Here is a 20,184-nt window from a genome sequence, read left to right as displayed (position 1 = left end):
CAGCATGGATGAGAATAGGTTCAGGTACTTGGTGAACCCTCTTGCTTGAAGCAGCAGGAGCCATTAGCTGCTGGCCAACATGTGGCCTTGCTGCTTAGATAGCGCTGTCCAAGGGCCAAAGAGTAGACTGGGGTGATAGGGGCCTTACCAAGGTAAGGCAATTGGCAGGAAGGGCATTGCTTCCATTCATTGTGAGGCAGTAATGTATGGCAGTGAGATGTGACTAGCTGCTCAGCTGGAGCTACACTTGGGGACTTGTCAGGGCTGCACGGCTGTTCATGCATTTGTGAAGGGCCTGGCTGCTGGTGTGGTTAGGAGGTCTCTTGCTGGGAGCAGGCTTCTAGCAGCTGAGCAACACGAGGCCTTGCAAGTAGCTGAGTTGTCCATACCTGCAAACTGAAAGGAAGCATGTTGGCCCTGGCACTGTCTGGCTGTGGATGAATTCCATTTCATTGCTGGATACGTATGACCATCATGATCTGTGTGAGCAAGCAGCACATTACATGATACTTGTATGATTGCAGGGCTTGAAACTGGTGACTGGGCGCAAAGCTGATGTCACTGCCCATTGTGGGAAACTGTTGAACCTCAACAAAAAGCATAGGAAGACACTACATGTAGTGTCTAAATACTGAGAGGATCCCAAATCCAATTAGCTTTTACATGCAGCAGAAGGGAATCATCAGTCCTCTGTTCAAGGTTCCTTTCCCGGGTGTTCACATGACATGGCTTAAGCAGGGAACATCTGCCCTCTTCCTCACTGGAACTTTCCTGCAGTTCAGGCTGGCCTACCCTGCAGTCACATCATTTGTGTCACCTGATCTGGGGCTTAAAGTGATGTAAGTGTGTATGGCACAGAGGACTGGAACACAGCTATGGATTCCTATTGGCAGGCAGGGGTAGCGGGACAGTCTCCACTACCCATGGGGCTATTTCATAGGATTGTTTTGCTTTCTGCCTAGCACAGGTGGTAGTCTCTTTTGAGCCTGCTTCCATTAAGAGGACTTTTTTAGCCTGACTATCTGTTCAGCTTAGAGTTGTCCATACTGGTAGATATACGTACAAATTGGGATCCTGGATTTCTCATAGCATCTGCATGGGCACCCACAGCCGCCTTCTAAAAAGAGACTCTGCTGCTTTGTGTGGGCATCTGAGCTATGCCCAGAAAGTAGAGGGGTTTTATATAATTCAGATGAAGTGTTGTAAGAGGCTTTTCAGATACTCAGCAAGTTCCAGGTGTAAATGTAAGTTTTGATTTTGTGTGGGTGGCTTTGCTTTTGTACTTTCTGAGTTTCATAAATGTGCTTGTAGTTGATCTGCTGCTGCATAGCACTTCTGAACATGACTCCTGTTTTGTAAATTTCTGAGATAGGCAGTGCCTGTCCTCACAGCTAGTGCTGTGGGACATGACTCGGAACAGAAGTATGGTCTTTGGTACAATATCCCACAGTTAACAGAGGAACAATGGTTTCATCTATCAGGGACAGCATAAAAGCAGAGGAGACAAATTAGTGTTAAACCTTTTAAGATGCTCCTTAGAAGAGATGTGGATGTGGGAGGTCTCTTTCTGACTCATGGATATGCTCAGATTAAAAGTCAGTGTGATGACACATAAGGCTACTTGGTCTTGATTTCCTGTTGCAACTAGCCTCAGCATCATGCTTGAACTGCTGTCCTACCTTCTCAGAGTCCAGGTGAAGCTGTGAAAATCACCCCTGGTATTTCTGCAGCTCATGGGTTTTATGGCTTGCTCCACTGTTGTCCCTGAATTCCAGAACTGGCCCCTGGGTAGAGATCTTCTGCAAAGCCTGCCTAGTGCATGTGCAGGGTTTGCTCTGGTCAGGAGATGCCTGGTTCAAAGCAACCTGCCATGCTGTGGTGATGTTACCTAGATTTTGAATTCTCTTCTCCAACTCTTGTTCCCTTTTGCTTGCAGTGTATGTAATTATTCCGCAGCTGGTTTTTTTCCCAGGTCTTTGTGACCTACACAGTGCTGTGCCCCCTTCAGTATCAAGAGCTCATTTTGGTGCCTGTATTCCCAAGTGAAATTTACTGCTCTCTGGGGGACCCCAGAAGATCACCTACAAGCATGACATTTGTGTGCTTTCAGTGGGAGAGATCTTCAGAGAAGAGCCTGTTAAACTGTATAACGAACAGCATCCACAAAAAGACCTTGAATGCCTATGTGTTCCTAGATGCTTTTCCTTTGCAAATGGCTTTTTACTGTGTTTTGTTTCTTACAATAATGAGAAAAATTAGTAAAAACTAGAAACCACCTGTTGATCTGTCCTGTTACTGCTGATCAGTTTGCCTTCCTGACAAGGACATTGTGACTACTCATCTTGTGCAGGAGGCTTTCTAGGAGTGTGTGGAATGCATCTTATTTTATGTGTAAGTCTTAGAAGCAAATGCAATGTTATTTAGAGACAGAAGAATGATTCTAAGCAATTTTCTTTCAAATTTTAGGTCTGAGAAGAGACTGACTGTCCCACCACGGTTTCAAAAGGAGCTGCAAGTTCACCTGTCCAGAAGCTCTTCCACAGAGTCAAGTGGTATGCTCATTAAGAAATTATTTGTTGACTACTCAGAGTGGGTGTCATCTTAAAAAAAAATCCGTCTTAGTAGTTTAGTTGTTTTGAATGAAGATGGGTGTGCATGAGGAATCAAATTCTGTGAGTGAACCTTTTCACTCTTACTTCATTGTGCTGAGGAAATGTGTGTTTGCTTGTCTGCCTCTCAGTCTTCTAGGAAAAACATTGGGCAGTAAGTGTCAAAGCCAATCAGAAAGCCAGTGTGAGGAGTTTGGAAACAGGAGGAGTAAGCTTAACTTCACTGGCGGGGTAAGAATCTGGTTATAAGGATGAAATCCTGGCTTTCAAGAGTAAGCAGCATTACTAATGTATCTATCCAGCAAATACTCTTCTGCCTGCATGGCTCGACAGTTGTGCAGCTGATGGGCTTGCAAAATGATGGTTGCTTTCTTTGAGACTTGTCAGCCTGATTTGTGAAGCTTCAGGTCTGGTAGCAAATATACCCCATGAAAGAGAGGAGTAGAGATGAGGCAGCAGGTAAGCTAGTGATGTGAATCTCCTCCTGGAATAATGACTGCCTAATTCCTACACACAATGTATGAAACTGCCCAGAGCATCTGAACAGTTGTCACTTTCCTTGCACCACTGGAGGGCTTCCTTGGATGCAGTGGCACAGAAAAGCTGCCTGCTGGGTGGAGATTTTTCCTCAGGACATATCTTGGAATGAAAGGCAAATCATTGGTCTGATTTGTACACCCATCTGAAAATAGAAGAACATTCTTGGTTGTCATGCAGTATCTTTGGTGTATTTGTACTCATAAAAAAATTACCTTGTGCCCCTCTTCCCATGCTGCCTTAGTGCAGTGTCTCAGCTGCTGTGGAGCAGAGGTTTCTGTATCCTCTTCCAGAATCCCTTCAGGAGTAACATGTAGCAACATCTTACAAATATAATTACAGTGATTGAAGATTCATCTTCAGGTAGTTACTAAATGTCTGAGATTTCTGAAGTTCTTTGCCATAGGAAGTGACTGAACTAGCCATGCTGGACAGGAGAGACATATTTTAGAGTTGGTGCTATACTGCCATGTTTAGTTTTTAAGTACAGAGGTAATATCTGTCTTACTTTGTAGAATCTGTCTTAGTTTGTAGGACTGTGTTTACTTCAAGGCTGTATTTTTTGTAACAGATAGTTTGAACGCTGCAGAGACACATACTGTTGCCCCTGGCTCTTCTGCTGCCGATGTCCATGAAGTTCAAAGTCGCATTAAGGAGCTTCTGAGCAAGTACAGCAATGGGGTCAGGATATCAAAGATGCCTCAGATCTATCAGGAAATGTACTGGGAAGACCTTAGCCCAGAAGTGCTCTATCAGCTTGAGAACTGGCCTCATGTGTGCACAGTAAGTATTGAGCCACTTTTATGGAAGATGCCAGTAGCCTATTGATTTCCCAGTGCTCATTTGCCAAATGTTATTTTATGTGTACCTGCATTTCCCTTCATACTCTGTGGCAGTGACAAAAAACCCCACACCCCCACCACTCCACTCCCAAATTTTTGAAACCCTAGAAAATCACTGTTGACTGGACTACTGGTTTGAAGAAGGAAGGTGAGCCTCTGTAGTGTTCTGGAGTGAGTGCCTGGGGTTGATGTCTTGGCATCATTAACTGACCCCATTTATTACAACTCAAATAGCTGATGACATGTGATCTCCATGCCATGTTTGTTGTTCTTGGTTTAGGTTTTTTCCCCCAATTGCTTTTTATACTTTGGTTTGTTGGTGGGTTTACCTCCTCTTAAAGCTACAAGCTACCAACATCCTTTGTGAACAGCCTGAGGTCTAACTGTATTTATCTTTATTCTATAGTTTTCCAGAGGTCTTTCTCACATCTTAAGCCAAGGAGTTTTGCTGTGTAAGTTAGGTTTATGATACAATAAGAGATGAAATTGAAGAGTGGTAATGCTAGGGGGAGAGATTACAGCTTAGCTCCTTTCTGCCCTCCTTCTGATGCCTGTTACCCCTTGATTACCAAGAGTGTCATTGCCTCTCTTATTAGGAACTGGTATCTGGCCGAGTGTCCACTCAGGTCTGACCCAGGAGTTGCCATCACCACTGGCTGGAGTGTCTTCAGCTACTGTATTTCTATCCATTCTTCTGCATTCATGGGTCATTTATGGTGTCATGCAACTTTGCATCAAGGCTTCGTTTAACTTTAAAAGGCCAGTGATATCAATGAAGACTTTCAACTTCTTTTGTATCTATCAAAATGTACCACAGAAGAGTATTGAATATTTGTCTTCTTGAAGTTCCTTTAGTTCCTACTAAGTCTTTTCTCATGTAAAAGCATTAAATGCCCAAAAAAGAAAAAAAAAAAAAGAAAAAAAAAAAACAGAGAAATTGACCAAATTGAATAACAGCTCTTGAGGAATAACACCTTTGCATGCATGTATGGTATTCTCACAGATATATAAAATGTGTTTGTAACACCTTACTACAAACACTAGAAATGTAAGCAGTCAGAAGCAATTTGTTTTGATGGTTGCTGATTGGTTCCTGTGTTATCTACAGAGCAAGCTGTTATGTCTTGAATTGCTTAATTCATGCAGCAAATTTTAGCCTTTTTTGTAACTAATGTTCCAGTGAGTCCTGTTCATCCAGGATCTTTGTTCTCTATTCATTATCCATTTGCTTGTTATCTGTTGGGTCTATCTCTTTCTTTCTAGCATGCAAATAAAGTCATTTAAGCATAAATAAGCACTGATTAAATCCATGGAAACATTGTAATATAATGGGCATAGTACAACAGCAGTCAGAACTATCAAGTTATTTTGGCACAATCAGTCTTATTGTAGAGAACTGTTAATGAGACTCTAAAGCCTGTCTCAGTTTACTGACTTACAAAACGGTAATTATGGCTTAGGCATGGAGAAGTTTGAACTGGGACTTCTTATATGAAAGCTACTGTACATCTCTTAAATCAGTTTCTGGTTCAAACATATTGTCTGCAGGTGTACAACTCTGTAAAATCTCTGAAATACAGAAGACAGACTGTACTCTCTAGTGGAAGTAAAGATACCTGATACCTGAACTACTTGTCTTGGTTTCTTACTCTGGGAGTGTCTGCCAGACTCAAAAATATGCCTGGTGTTTCTTTTATTATCTTCTTAAAGAAGAACACAGTGGTTTTTGTACTCATTCTACTCAGTGTAGCATAGTTAAAAACCAGCAGGCAGCAAACCTAATACACTTTCAGTGTCTCTAAGCTTTTAATTTGGGGATTGTGCTTTGGAGAGTATCACTTCTGAATAACTTTGCATCTCTAAAACTTCTGTTTGAAGGGAAGGAATTTTATCTAGGAAACTGCAGTTTCAGTGTTTTTGCAACCACAAGTAGTGGACATTTTTCCTATTTAGTGAGTTCAAGTCCCCAAATGTCACTCTAAGTTGGAGGTTGGTCATGTTTTCACTCTTCAAGGTTCAGGCAGATTGTATTGAGGCTAACTTTGTGTCCATATTTCTGTTACCTCCCTTTTTTAGATCAGTTTGCTTGAGCATCTTACTTGTAGCAATATATTTTGCACAGCTATATGCAAAAGTACAAAGTTACCAAGTAGTGACTAGCAGTCACAGATTGTAACCCAGCCTTCAGGAGCAATGGGGCTGACGATAAATAGGCTTACAAGTCTTTGTTGTCTAGATAGACCTCAGCTGGGAGAAGAATCTGTTTCAATAGCTCTGGACAGATCAGTAGTGTTGCTGAGTTGTTTGCTTTCACCTCCAGCACTAATGCTTTGAAAAATATGATGAATGGCAGTGACCTTCCCACCTTCACCTTTTTTTATCAGAATTTTTTTCCTTTCTATTTGACTAATTACTTTGCCATGTGTCTCTGAGCAATTAATGATTGCTATTTTAGACTTGCAATTCCTGTCTCATTTGTTACCTTTCTACGTATTTTTGTCGCAAGTCTTTCTCACAACTTAGCTGTTTTCTTAGAATCTGGAGTCAAAGTTGTATAGTTTTACTGTGTTTGAGCTCAGCCTTGAATCCTTGGGGTGCAAGCAGCTGAAACCCTGAGGGAGAGGGAACTTTACAGCAGAGGTGTGAGATGCATGTAGGCATGTAAATTAAAGTGGATTTTGTGGGGGTTTTTTGTGGGTCTTTTTTGTAAAAAGTAATAAGAAATTTATATTTGGTACTGGCAACATGACAAAATGTCATGTTACAGTATGAATATAAACCTCCTTACTGAGTTGTATGTATGTTTAGGGGACTTTTTCCTTGTACATGCTCAGCTCTTCTCAGTTTCTTGAACTTTGTGAGTGATTCAGACATGATGTGATGGTGATTCAGAAATGGCAGTGCAAGAGAAGCCTAAACTCTTAGATCTTCTCTCAAAACTTTTGCTTGAATTTCCATGGTTCTTTTCCAAAAGCTTTCAGAGAATTAGGCAACATCCTTGCATGGATGTTTAGTTGGTTTAAAAGCTGGAAATGGAGCAAGCCTGCAATAATTTACTTTCTGAAAGATAGGAAGTTATGGTGGGATTCCTCAGGGGTAACACTTGGACGCATGCTGGTCAGAATTGTAACAAGTGAGTTGGTAAAGGATGCAAATACAAGTTTACCTGGCTAATAATAGAGGGTTGTTCAGAGTTATAAAGACCAGGGCTCTCTGAAGAGTTATGAAACCTCCTCATGCCATGTTTCTGGCCCATAAAATTTCTTTGTAATCTTAATTACAGCCATGGACAGAAAAGACTCTCAATACATTGAAAAATGTGAATTTTCTTCTGTGTGGACTTTGAAGCTTGGGAAAAAGGGATCTTGGCATTTATAATAGCTTCATGCAAATGTTGACTTGGTACACAAAAAAGTGATAAGTATTTGCAAAATAAATAGAAAAGGCATATTTCATTTGGAAGGAATCTATCAGTGATCATCTAGTCCAGTTGCCTGACCACTTCAGGAATGACCAAAAGTTAGAAGAATGTTATTAAGTGCATTATCCTGACATTAACTGTCAGGCTTGGGGCATCAACCAAGAAGCCTATTCCAGTGTTTAATCACCCTCTTGGTAAAGAAATGCTTCATAACATCAAGTCTGAACCTCCTCTGACACAGTCCTCTGCCTAGGAGGCCGTATTTCCTAGTTGACTCACTGAGTACTTGCGACCAGAAGTTATTTCCTACAAACTTCACACATTTCCCAGATTTGCTTGTCACAGCAGTCCAGTGTTTGGTGTACATGTCTGGGAACTTGCAATCTCCAGTAAGAACAAGATACCAACCCAGGGATTTCTCCTGAGTGCCTGTTGGTAGCAGACACTACAACACTCCTTTGAAACTGGGGCCTCTCACCGATGTCATCACAACAGTAAGAGCTGTGTAGTCAAACCTCCCCTTTTCATACAGTTCAACTCCTTTACATTGCCTGCCCTGCCTATCCCTCCTGAATAACCTGCAGGCCTCCATCTCAGCATATCAGGTGTGACACTTGTTCCACCAAGTCTTGCTGGCACCAAAGAAGTCACAGCTCTGGGAGCTACCCAGTGCTTGACTGTTTATCAGTGCTTGATAAATCCTGTTTGTTTCTCATACTGTGTATATTGGTGTACAGTTCTCCAAGATCAAGTCTGGCCTTCTGCCAAACCACTACTTCTACCACATTGTCAACCATGGCACTGGTTGTCAGTCCAGTCATTTACTGAATACTTCCAGGGATGGTGACTCAACCACCTCCCCTGGCAGTCTGTGCGATGGCTGGCATTTTTGGTGAAAGAAATTCCTCTTAATGTCCAACCTGAACCCCCCTGGTGCAGCTTGAGTCTGTGTCCTCTTATCACTGGTTGCCTGGAAGAAGATACTGACTTCCACCTGGCTACAATCTCCTCAATGTGAGTTGCAGAGAGTGATAAAAGTCACCCCTGAGCCTCCTCTTCCTCAGGCTAAACAACTCTAGCTCTTTCAGCCGCTCCTCTTAGGCATTACCCTCTCCAGCTCCAGCCCTTCACCAGCTCCTGTGCCCTTTTCTGGACTTGCTGCAGTGCGTAAATGTGTTTATTGTTGTGAGGGGCCCAGAACTGGACACCCAACTTGAGGTGTGGCCTCACCAGTGTTGAGTATAGAGGAACAATCACTGCCCTGGTCCTGCTGGCCACACTATTGCTGATACAGGCCAGTATGCCATTGGCCTTCTTTGCCACCTGGGCACAGTCCTGGTGCACATTCAGGTGCTGTTGACCAGCATCTTCCTTTTGTGCTGGGCAGCTTTCCAGCCTGTAGCATTGCACAGGGTTGTTTTGACCCAAGGGCAGGATCTGACATTTGGCCTTATTGAGCCTCACACCTTTGGCCTTGGCCCATTGATCCAGCCTGTCCAGATCCCTCTGCAGAGCCTTCCTGCCCTCCAGCAGAGCAACACTCCCACACAGCTTGGTGTCACCAGTGAATTATGCTGAGTACAGTCGATCTCATACAGATCATCAGTAAAGATTTTAAACAGGATTGGGCCAAATACTAATTCTTGAGAAATACCACCTGTGCCCACACCCCAGCTGGATGCAGCACCATTCCCCTCTCTGTGCAGCCCGTTTCTAACTCAGCAAAGAGTGCTCCTGTCCAAGCCATGGGCTGCCAGCTTTTCCAGGAGAATGCTGGGTGACAGTGTCAAAGGCCTTGCTGAAGTCCAGGTAGACAACTTTTCACTCATCCCCTGGGGAGGTCACCTGGTTATAAAAGGAGATGAGATTGGTCAGGCGAGACCTGCCTTTCCCCAAACCTGTGCTGGCTGGGCTCGATCGCTTGGTTGTCTGGCATGTGCTGTGTGATCATACTCAAGATGATCTGTTCCATAGCCTTTGTCAGCATCAAGGTCAGGCTGACAGACTGATCTGTAGCTCTTCAGATCTTCCTTCTAACCCTTCTTATGGCTGAGCATCACATTAGCCAACCTTAGCCATCAGATGTCCTTGGTTATCCAGGACTCATGATAAATACTGGAGAGCAGCTTGGCAAGTGCTTCTTCCAGTTCCCTTAGTACTCTCAGGTGAATCCCATGCTGTTCCATAGACTTGTGAGTGTCTGACTGAAAGTGGATCACTTACAGCTAAAAATGTATTTCATCCATTAGGACATCTGGATCTTGTCAGACCCTATCATACCTCAGAAGTTCTTCCGTGTTTATGAAGCCCAAAGTTTTGGTGAAAACACCGGTCCTAGAGCTGATATTTTTGTAGAATGAATAGCAAGCAGATACCTTATAATTGACAGAATGTAGGGATGTATGCATATTGAACTGATTGTAGAGTTTTCTTGTGGTAATGACTACCTTAGTCTTTCTGTTTGTTTTCTGAGGAAGCCAATATAAAAACAACATTATCATTCCCTGCTTTGAAATTCCATTTGTGCTGGAAGAGATAGGTTTGCTTTTCAGCAGTTCTAGAGCAAAGATATTCCTTCTCGTAAAATACTCTACTGGCTCTGGCTACATACCAGATTAACTATCAATCTGTTGTTGTCAGAGGACAGTTTTATCTCTGTAATCTATTATTCCTCAGTCAGGTTTCTTACTATTTAATAAATATAAAGCTAAACAATTTGTAGCACCTGAGCATATTCTTTAGTGACCTTAAACGCTGTATTGGCTGATGCCGTGTCAAAAGGTTCCTCAGACTGGAGAAGATTTGCCCTGTTGCTGTTTATTATGAGAAGGAGGCTTTACAGGGTAAAGGAAAGCTTAGTTTTCTTCACTTAATCTCTTGGATGTCTGGTAAGGTGTTGGACAGTCTAGCAGTCTTGAAAATACTTAACTGGAAAACAATTTGAGAAAATAAGGGGGGTATTAGCATATTTTTATTCATTGGTTTGGGGATGTTTGATTGGTTTGTTCTTTGGTTTTTGGTTTTTGGTTTGGTCTTTTTTTTCATAGCAATCACTACAAGTTAAAATTTATCACTACAGAAAGGTAGATGATTTTTCAGATAAGAATGAGACCTGCATGAGACAGTGAGATACTCTGCCTAATCGACTGGTAGGATATTTTGTTTTATTTTTTTTAGCTGTATTCAGTTCTGAGATTATTATTCATATTTTACATTTATCCATGTTGGGACTTCTTGAACAAAGTGAAACTAAAGGCTTGGGAGGATGCCAGGATTAGATGGTAAACAAATTAACAGAATAGGACTGAATCTGGAGTTTTCTGAATCGTGTCCTGGACAGTGCACCATGTCTTAACAAAATAGGTATTACATACTAATGCATCAGGGAGCTGAGTTTTTACTGTAACATCCAGAGTGAATTAAACATGTATGCTCAGAAAAGAGAAGGATTGCCACAATAGAGAGTTGTATTCCCTGAGAAATTTTGGTTTTGTCAGGTCTTTACTCTCAAAGAGGGAATTTCTACACCACAGTTAAGATGTGTGAAGCGAGAGTCATCCTTTTAAACAGGGAAGTAGACTTGAAAGAATAAAAAATTCAACTCTAAGGTACTTAGCACATGGAGGAGACAATGGAATAGGCTGTCACATTTGGTAGTATGTATGAATGAAAGCTCACTGTTTTACACAAACCCTAAAAGCTGTTTCCAGTAGATGACCTCTTGGATTATGATAGCTTTATTTTGCCACACTCATTCAAGAAATTGGTGTTTAGACATTGAGTCACTAGCTATTTAGAATGGAGTTTGGAGAACACAAGACATGTTTTACCTAAAATGTAATTAGATGTGCTGTACATACTTCAACATAGAGCAGACTACAGTTGGTGTCAGCCTCACTGGGAAGATGGTGTCGTAGCAAGTGTGGAAATGAGCCAGTTGAGGATAGAAGGTCCAGAACAGCTTCGCTGTCCAAACACAGTGCTAGAACAATCTGATACACCTGAACTTCAGTCCTGGTGATGAGTGGTTAGACAACATGATGAGCCACCAAATGAAGTCAGACTCCATTTGACAGCATCTTTTCTTATTCCTGCAACCCATGCATCTCCTGTGTTAAATCTTGTACTTTTCTGACCTTGTAGGAGAAGTTCAATGCACTGTGAGGTAAAGGTTATTACAGCCATAAAGAACTGCTGACAAAGTTATCTGCTGATCCTCAGTGCTGGCATAAAGATGTGAGGAATAGGGGCAACCCTCCACAGTATGGAGTTGATAGATTGACTCAGCTGTCTTCTTGCATCACAGTTTCCTTTGTAATTGTGTATTTTCAGAAACCAGAGTCTTATAAGCACAAGAAACTGGAGAACAAGTATCTTCACTGTGATGTGCAGGGTAATGAAATGGGGGGGCAAAGAGGATGGGCAGAAGGGGGCAATCTAAAGACACTCTTGAACATTGTAGAGCTTCCCATCCCAGCTCTGAGCACGAGCTGAACCTGAACAGAGCATATTTTGTCAATAGGGACTATTTAGTTTAACAACAAGAGAAAATACAAAAACATACCCAGTATAACTTGTATTCTAACATTTCAGTCAAGTACAGAAGAAAGACTACCAGAGGCAGAATCACAGAATCACTGAGGTTGGAAGGGACCTCTTCTGATCACCTAATGCAACCCCCATGCTCATGCAGGGTCACCTGCAGTCTGTCCAGATCTGTATCCAGTCGTGTTCTTGACAATGCACATTCTACAGCTTTTCTTGCCAACATATTCCAGTCCTATTTCAGCTTCCCAGCTAACATGAAGCTTGGCTGAAAACAAGTGTTTTGATGTGTTTCTTTGTTGTTTAAGGTAAGAAGATAGTTATCATAGCTTCCCATACAAAATAATTAATTGCATATCAGACTAGCTGTAAAAGCTGGAGTGGATTCCAAGGATTAGCTGTAACTGGATGATGTAAGAAGCTTCCACATCCTTGTAAAGAAAAGCTCCTTATTGAGTGATGCCACCATGTGCAGTGGGGATCTTCAGCCTTTCAAGAACACTGGCCAAGTCTGTTTTTCCCCCCAGATTTGGGTGCTCTGGACACATAGTCAGCATGTTTGGTAGCTTAAACTCTGTTGCTTTCAGAAGCAGCTACTTGGAAGAACAGAGAGGAGGTGAATGTTAATGTTGAAGCAGCATCTCACCATTGCCTGGGGATATCTGTGCTGTAGAGGGATGGGCAAAGCCAGTGGGACCTGAAATCGTGGTGGCTGGCTGTGACAGAGGAGAGATGCTGTCAGCCAATGTGTGGATGTAAAGTAGCGTTGATCAAAGCCAGAAGTACCTTCCTCACTGCTTTGAGCTGCAGCTTGCTGGGAGTTGAACTTCTTGTACTGCTGAGGAAAGTCAGGTAGATGGGAGCTGCCTTCACACTATTTAGTGACAGGCACAAGGTATCTGTCACTAAAATGTTTCTGTGTAGTATCTGTGGTACATGTGCTGTGGTAGTTGGCTTCCATGTTGCATATTTAAATCAGATCTGAAAGAACTCCTGCACCACACTTCTGACAAATTCTTCTCACTGAATCAGTGATAGCTCTGATTTGTGTTTTAGAGCCGTCTTTGAGAACCCGTTGGATACCAAGAAGCAGACTTCTTGTTTGCCACATAAGATGAGACTCTGTCACTCACAATAAATACTAACTTCCTTTCCTTGGGTTTTCTTTTCCTACCTTGAAGAAGAATAGCAGAAAGTAATGCTAGTTTGAATGTAACCTTGAAACTGAAGGACATTTACCATGACTAGAAACTCTCATGTCAAGGATGTGTTTTTCCAGATTCTTTTTGGGAAGTGTTGATGCTCCAGGAGATTACTAGTATATGATTATCACTCTACACACAATTAAGCAAGGCTGGCATTGGAAAAAAGATACTCTCTTTAGTTTATATATGTTAGTGCAGTGGTGTTTTTGAACACTGTCAAGCATATATGTGCAAAGCTTTTGTCCTACCAACACATACAGGAGTGTGTCTGCCTTGACTATATGTGTATGTCAAAGTAAGGAGACTTGATCTTTTTCATTCCACTCAGTGGAATGAAAAGTGTTAGTATTTATCTTGGAAGTATTTTTATTATTTTAAGTTTTATTATTTAAGTCTCCATATTTCAATTTTTAATTTAAATTTTTTTTTTGCCTCTGTTATTCAAGCCCAGGACAAAAATATTGTTATACTGTGTAGAACAGCTTCATTCTCTGTTGCTCTGATAATTCATTTTTCCAGCTGTTGCCTCTGCTTTGTGCTTTATAATGGAGAGGTGACAAGAGAATCACAGATCACAGGAGAGGTCACCGAATCACAGAATATTCCTACTTATAAGGCACCCACAAAGACCATTGAATACAAGTTTTAGCCCTGCACAAGACATCCCCAAGAATCACACCATGTGCCTAAGACTGTTGTCCAAGTGTTTTTTGAGCTCTGTCAGGGTTGGTGCTGTGAGCACTTTGCTGAGGAATCTGTTCCAGTGCTCAAAACCACCCACTGAGTGAAAAAGATTTTTCCTGATAGCAAACATAAGCCTCCCCTGACACAACTTCAGGCCATTAGCTCTGGTCTTGTCACTGGTCATCAGAGAGAAGAGATCAGTGCCTGCCACTCCTCTTCACCTCCCAAGGAAGTTGTAACTGCAACTCAGTCTCCTCTTCTTCAGGCTGAGCAGACCAAATGACCTCAGCCACTCCTCATATGGCCTTCATCCAAGACCCTTTCATTGTCCTCCGGTGGATGTTCTCTAATAGCTCAATGTCTTTTTTCCATTCTGTCACTCAGACGTGCCCCCAGCACTCGAGGTAAGGCTGCCCCAGTGCAGAGCAGAGCAGGACAATCCCCTCCCTTGCCTGGCTGTACCCCAGGACACAGTTGGTCCTCCTGGCTGCCAGGGCACTGCTGCCTCACATTTAACTTGCCACTGACCAGGACCCCAAGGTCCCATTCCGTGGAGCTGCCCTCCAGTCTCTTGTTCCACAGTCTATACAGACATCCAGGTTTGCCCCATCCCAGCTGCATAATCCAGCACTTCCCCTTGTTAAACTTCATACTGTTGATGGTTGCCTAGCCCTCTAATTGATCAAGATCAGTCTGCAAGGTCTGTGATGGAGTCAACAACTCCTCCCAATTTTGTATTTTCCATGAACTTCCTTAGTACTTCTTCCAAGACTTACTAAGCATCCAGGTAATTTATGAAGATGTTGAAGAGCTCTATGAAACCCCACCGGTACAGGTCTTCAGTCTAATGTCACCTCATTCACTGTAACCCCTTGCACCTGACCTGTGAGCTAATTGCTCACCCATCCCATTCCATGATGTGTTTATACAGGTGTATACTGGATATTTTGTCCAGAAGGACACTCTGAGAGCCAATATAGCACGCTTTACTGAAACCCAAAAAGATTATATCCACTGGATCAGCTAGGTGGGTTATTTTGTCATAAAATGAAATTAAATTTAACAAGTAAGACTTTGCCCTAATGAACCTGTGCTGGCTGTGCTGAATGACTGTGTTGTCTTTCAGGTGTTTTTCAGTACCTCCCAGAATAATAACGTACTTGCAGAGCTGGGCATGGGAAGTACCTTGAAGGCAAATCTATAAGTTCAACAGGAAACCTGATTGAGACATTTGTGCTTAAGAAAGGGTGGCTGTTTTGAAGTGCTGCTCACAAGTGAAGCCGTTTGCTTGTTATTAAAAGTTTCTATGGCCTTGAAGGTGATGTGATTCCTTGAGATGTCCTGTGCAGGGCTCAGTGATTCTTGTGGGTTCCTTCTGACTCAGGATATTCTATGATTCTGCTGTTCTAGTGGTGTCAACCTGTGCATATTTATATTGATGTAATCTGAAACAATTAACTGAAACAGCATTTTGCTGTTCTCTAAATGATTTGCACAGTCAGCGTATAAAGCCTCTTCAAAACAGAACTTCAGTGCTTAGAAAACCCCAGAGCTATTATTGGAGTTAAGAGGCTTAAAGATCTCTGAAGATCTCAGTCTGCTGCTGGCCTTTAGTGTGTAAGGGTTTGTAGTCCTGTCAGCAAAAATTTATTCAGCTCTGTTGCAGCTCTGTTTAAAGAGCTAAGGGAAGGGATACATAAAGGTCGACATCTGCATCCAGCTTCTTCCAGGATGAACTGTCATACATTCCAAAGCGTCTGTCTCAAACAAATTGTTGTCTTGATTGTTAAGTATTTTCTGGAGCTACAAGTTTCCTTGGCTGGTCGTGTAAATGAATTCCTTAGTCTTGTCCATGGACACATGGGACATCCTTATCAATTCCTCTCTATCTAGGATGTCATCATCTGCCAAGATGGCATACTCTGATTTTTTTGTCTGTGTGACTTGATATACTTTGATCTCCTGACCATGTATCAAAGCCTTTGCAATGCTTTGATTTTTTTGTTTGTTTCTATTTTTAACTGAACTCCTTTCTTCTCCTGTGGTACAAAGGGTACAGTAAAATTCCTCATATCATAGGGTACAAATATAGATGTTGTCTGTCAGGAATCATTGAAGGCATCTTTGGTCCTTCTATGTTTCACTGCCAAACATGTTTATTGTCTCTTACATGAATCTGTCTAGCAGAGATGCCCAAGAACTTTGCTTTCTTACATCTTATTCTTGCAGAAAGTATTTTTATTTTGGTTTTTCACTGATAGAGAATAATTTAGGCATGCTACCAGGAATATGTGAGGGTTCTCTAACATGGTTAATATTTTTTTATATCTGTGAAAACTATTTCCTTTGTGTCGTGCTAGTGTTCATGAAAGTTGACCAAGACCTAGTCCCAAGAACCTTTTGTTCAAAACAGATTGTTTTGGCACCAGCCTAGACAATGTCATGCAGAGCAAGTGTATGGAAATGCACTTACATTGTTCATTTCCTGGCTCCTAACTCAGATCATAATGTGGCAATTTCAGCTAAGTCTGGTGAGATATACACAGACCAAAATACATGGTTCTAGACACAGCAATGGCCATTTGATTTTTCTTTTCAATGTATTGTAACTCAGTATGTGTTTCTTGCTAATGTTATCTTGGTAATTAGTTATACGTGTTACTCTTTTTTCTGTAAGATAATACCTGAAGTCTTGTTCATTATGCTTTGGTTGTATGTTGGTAGAGCAGAACTGCAAAGAATTACTTGGGCAAAGTTTATAAAGTTCTGATGGGTATGGAGGTGGGGTGGAGGTGATTGCTACCCCTGAGTAGTGGCAAGTAATTCAGCTGTACCATGTTTTTTCATTGATCTGCTTTTTGAAAATAACTTTGATTAGTTGTTTCCTCTGACGAAAAAACTTCAAAGTGGAGCTACATTTAGCTTAGAGCTTTATTTTTCTGGATTTGGAGCCAATGTGAAGACGTTAAGGCCTTTTGTTATCTCAATTTTACATGGATTCCTGCTAATATATGGTTAGATCAATCTAGGTTGAAACTGCAAAGCGTTAGGAAGCAGAATTCTGTTGTGAGTCTGTGGCTACAGTTCTCAAACAGTACATTCAACATTGTGACTTCAGACTACGTAATATGCTTATTCTTGAGCTTAGCAAAGGGTGGATATGTAGGGGCTGGCAAAATATCTGCTTCTAAAGGAGGCTGGGGGCATGATTGAAAAGGGTCTAAGCAATTTCATTATGAAATTTATTATGAACCAGAAATTTCTTCCTTAATTTCAGAACTTTTGTAAAGAAAAATAATTGCTTGAGTATGACAGCAGATATCCTGCCTAATAGCACTGCCTGGCAGGTGTCCTCTTGTTTCTGAAGTACAGAATCAAATCTCTTTTTCCTCAGTAAACTGAGAGAAACTTCTGTTTATGATCTGCTTGCCTGTGGGAAAGGTTGGGGAGGTAAATGTGCAAAAGATGTTCATTTGTGAAGGGTGTCACCATCTTCTGGTCCTCCTAGGAGGAAAGAGAGGCTCTACTTCTTTGGAAGGAAGTCCCAGTTGTATTGCATAATTATATATTTGCCTGTTACTGATGTACTTATATGTGTTTGGAATCCTTCAAAACTGAGGAGGAAGCATTAGGAAATGCCAGCCTGTAGTAACTGCCTCAAGCTTAGCTCCCTGTGGATGTTTTCTTCAAAGCCTGTATAAAATGCATGCTATAAAAGCGTAATTGGGAAAACAGTTTAGTGTTAAGAGCTGCAACTGATTATTGACTCTCTTTTTTATTTTCCAAGGTGGAGAAAATACACAGAATCGATCCAATGGATGGGCTTATTTATCCTGCTAAGAAAATAGCAAAAAATGATACTGAGCAAGAAAAGGCATCTCAGAATGTTTCTTCATCAAAGGCAGACCCTTTGTTAAAACCAAATACAGAGACCACACCTGCATCACTCAGTAGCGACTTCAAGGCAAAAGTTGTTAGCATCTTGCTGAAGTACTCCAGTGGTCTTTGGGCTCATGCACTTCCCAAAATGTATCAAGACGCTTACCAAGTAAAATTTCCTGAAGACATTCTAAATAATCTGGAGTTGCTGTCAGATGTATGTACTGTGGACTATGTATCTGGAGTCCCCAGAAAGGCGATCCTCTATGCTAAACCCCAAAGATGCATTGATGAAAGTCTGAATGTCACTGAGAAAGTCAAGAGGCATGGTGGTGTGAAGGCCACAGCTGAACAGCAGTATGAAGAATCCAAGGACCAGTATCTAGAAAACATAACTGTTCCTCCTCTTATCATTCCATCAGAAGGATCTGTGTCCATCATGGTGATAGAATTGAAAAACACTAATGAAGTCCTGATTAGGCAAGTTTGTATTTTGGAGTCTATCTTTCTTGCTTTATTTATAAATCCACGTGTTCATATTGTGCAGGTTTGCCATAGAAGAATAGACAAACAGGAGGTTTCAGGACTTTATTATTATTTACTTATTTTGCTAATGAAAATTAAGAATCCATTTGTTTGTGTGCTTAAATGGAAATTTTCTGAAAGTTTCTCTGTCCTGAACCAATGACTTATATCATTAGCTTTAGTTTGTCTGAAAATCAAGACAGATTTGATTTGCCATTCAAAAACTATAAAATAATTCCACTACAACACAAAATAGTATTCAGATATTACTGTTGTGCTTATTAAAATACTTTTTACTTCTATAACTTACAGTAACTAGGCATGACTTCAGTGCACTCAGATTCCACTTACAGAACATTTCATCCAGCAAAAAAACTACCAGTGTTTCTTGACTTGGTTCCTAATTAGCCTAGTCTAATGGGACAGTGTAAGAAGTGGATTGTTACATTATATCTGTTACTTCCAGACTGCTATGCATGTGTGACTTAACTCTACAAAACTTTCCTGTACACATTTTAGTTCTGGCATCATTTGTAACTTCCTGTTCGTATAGAGTGATGGTTGTCAGCTTTCTAGTTTGTTATTTGAAGGATATTTTTGCCAAGTATTTGGGATGAATGGCACGAGTACCGTGGATTAAAATACTGTATGACACTGTTGAGCTGAGGATGATTATGTAAAAATTTCTCTACAAAACAGCAGTTCCCAAATTTTGAACCATGTTTCTTGGACAGTACTGAAGTTTCTCAGTTTGTCAGGTGTGTGTAGGTACATGATGATAATTAGTGGTTTCTTGGTTTTAGTTACAAAAATCACTGCTCATGTACTTCATGGGTAAGGTCATCTATCCTGATATGATGAAACTAGTCTTGAAGGGATTAGGGTTTTTTGCTATGACAAGAAAATGTTCATGTAGACATATAGGGAGGAAAGAGTGCATGGGCTCTTCTTTTCCTACATGTCCTACCAGTCTCTTTCTGCTGACCTACACCAGAGCTATGTAGCATCTGTTGGTTGATGTTGATTTTTGCAGAACCAATAAAATCAAGAATCCTGTTTCAATCTCAGGGATGAATCAATACCTCTTTACTTTCTTGGTATGTGGCTAAGTTTTTTTGTCTGAAACATTTCACCGGCAGTACAAATGAAGGCAAAACTGAAAGGTGTTGCTTTGGTGCTGTTTCTGTTTTGAGAATTCTAATCTAGTCAATAAAAGTGAGGTGATAGAGACACTCCTAGATATTTGCTGGACATTCACAACAGAGTGTTTGAAGGCAGAGATGGTACACTAGGTACTGCAGTTGAATTCTCACAATAAATAATGAATAAAATAGTGATGGAGGAAGGAAATTCTGAAAGATTCTTCTGCTTTATGTTGAGTTACTCCAACTGTCTGTTAGATACCTTTATGAAACAAATGTTCAAGAAACTTTTAAGTAACACATACGTGACTGTCACCCCACTTTATCTCCACTACAATGTAGAGGAGTGCTTGCACAGAAACAAAAAGGCTTTTTCTAGGAAAATCAATTCCCTGGAATGTGGTCAGATTTAACAATCTTTATAACATAGCTATGATATCATGTTATATTACAATATCTGCACTATCTCTGGGCATATAATCTAAACTGTGTGGTAGAATTGAGTGGTATCATGCTCTCTGTGAACAAGCTGAAACAGTAGCTACTAATACAAATTTGTGGGCAATATTTCTGTTTGTCTGCTCTAATCTGACTTGTTTCTTAAGCATTCAGAACTTCCCATTTGGATTTTCCAGAGAGTTATTGTACTTAATGTAAGAAGACCTGTGTAACACAAACAGCATTAATATGAACCATTAGGTCAGCAGCCAAATATAAAAATAAATCTGGAGTATGAGAGTAAACAGCACTTGGTTTAACAGATAATTTTAAACATATTTTAGATGCTTTGGGTCA

General features: G+C 41.0%; 1 protein-coding gene across 18 annotated transcripts in view; it reads left to right on the top strand.

Moving 5' to 3' along the window:
• The window catches only part of TDRD7 (tudor domain containing 7), a 47,071-nt gene that overhangs the window by 16,327 nt on the left and 10,560 nt on the right, over positions 1 to 20,184 (top strand). For all 18 annotated transcript variants that reach the window (XM_086866796.1, XM_086866797.1, XM_086866805.1 and 15 more), the window contains 3 exons: positions 2,467 to 2,552; positions 3,718 to 3,929; positions 17,631 to 18,202. In XM_086866796.1, coding sequence (XP_086722922.1) covers positions 2,467 to 2,552; positions 3,718 to 3,929; positions 17,631 to 18,202 — 870 coding nt within the window. The remainder of the gene's footprint in view (positions 1 to 2,466; positions 2,553 to 3,717; positions 3,930 to 17,630; positions 18,203 to 20,184) is intronic.

The sequence above is a fragment of the Cyanistes caeruleus genome, chromosome Z, assembly GCF_971803275.1.
Source record: "Cyanistes caeruleus chromosome Z, bCyaCae1.hap1.1, whole genome shotgun sequence".
Taxonomy (NCBI): Eukaryota; Metazoa; Chordata; class Aves; order Passeriformes; family Paridae; genus Cyanistes; species Cyanistes caeruleus.
Note: the sequence above shows the minus strand (reverse complement) of the source record. Positions and strands in the feature narration are given on the sequence as shown.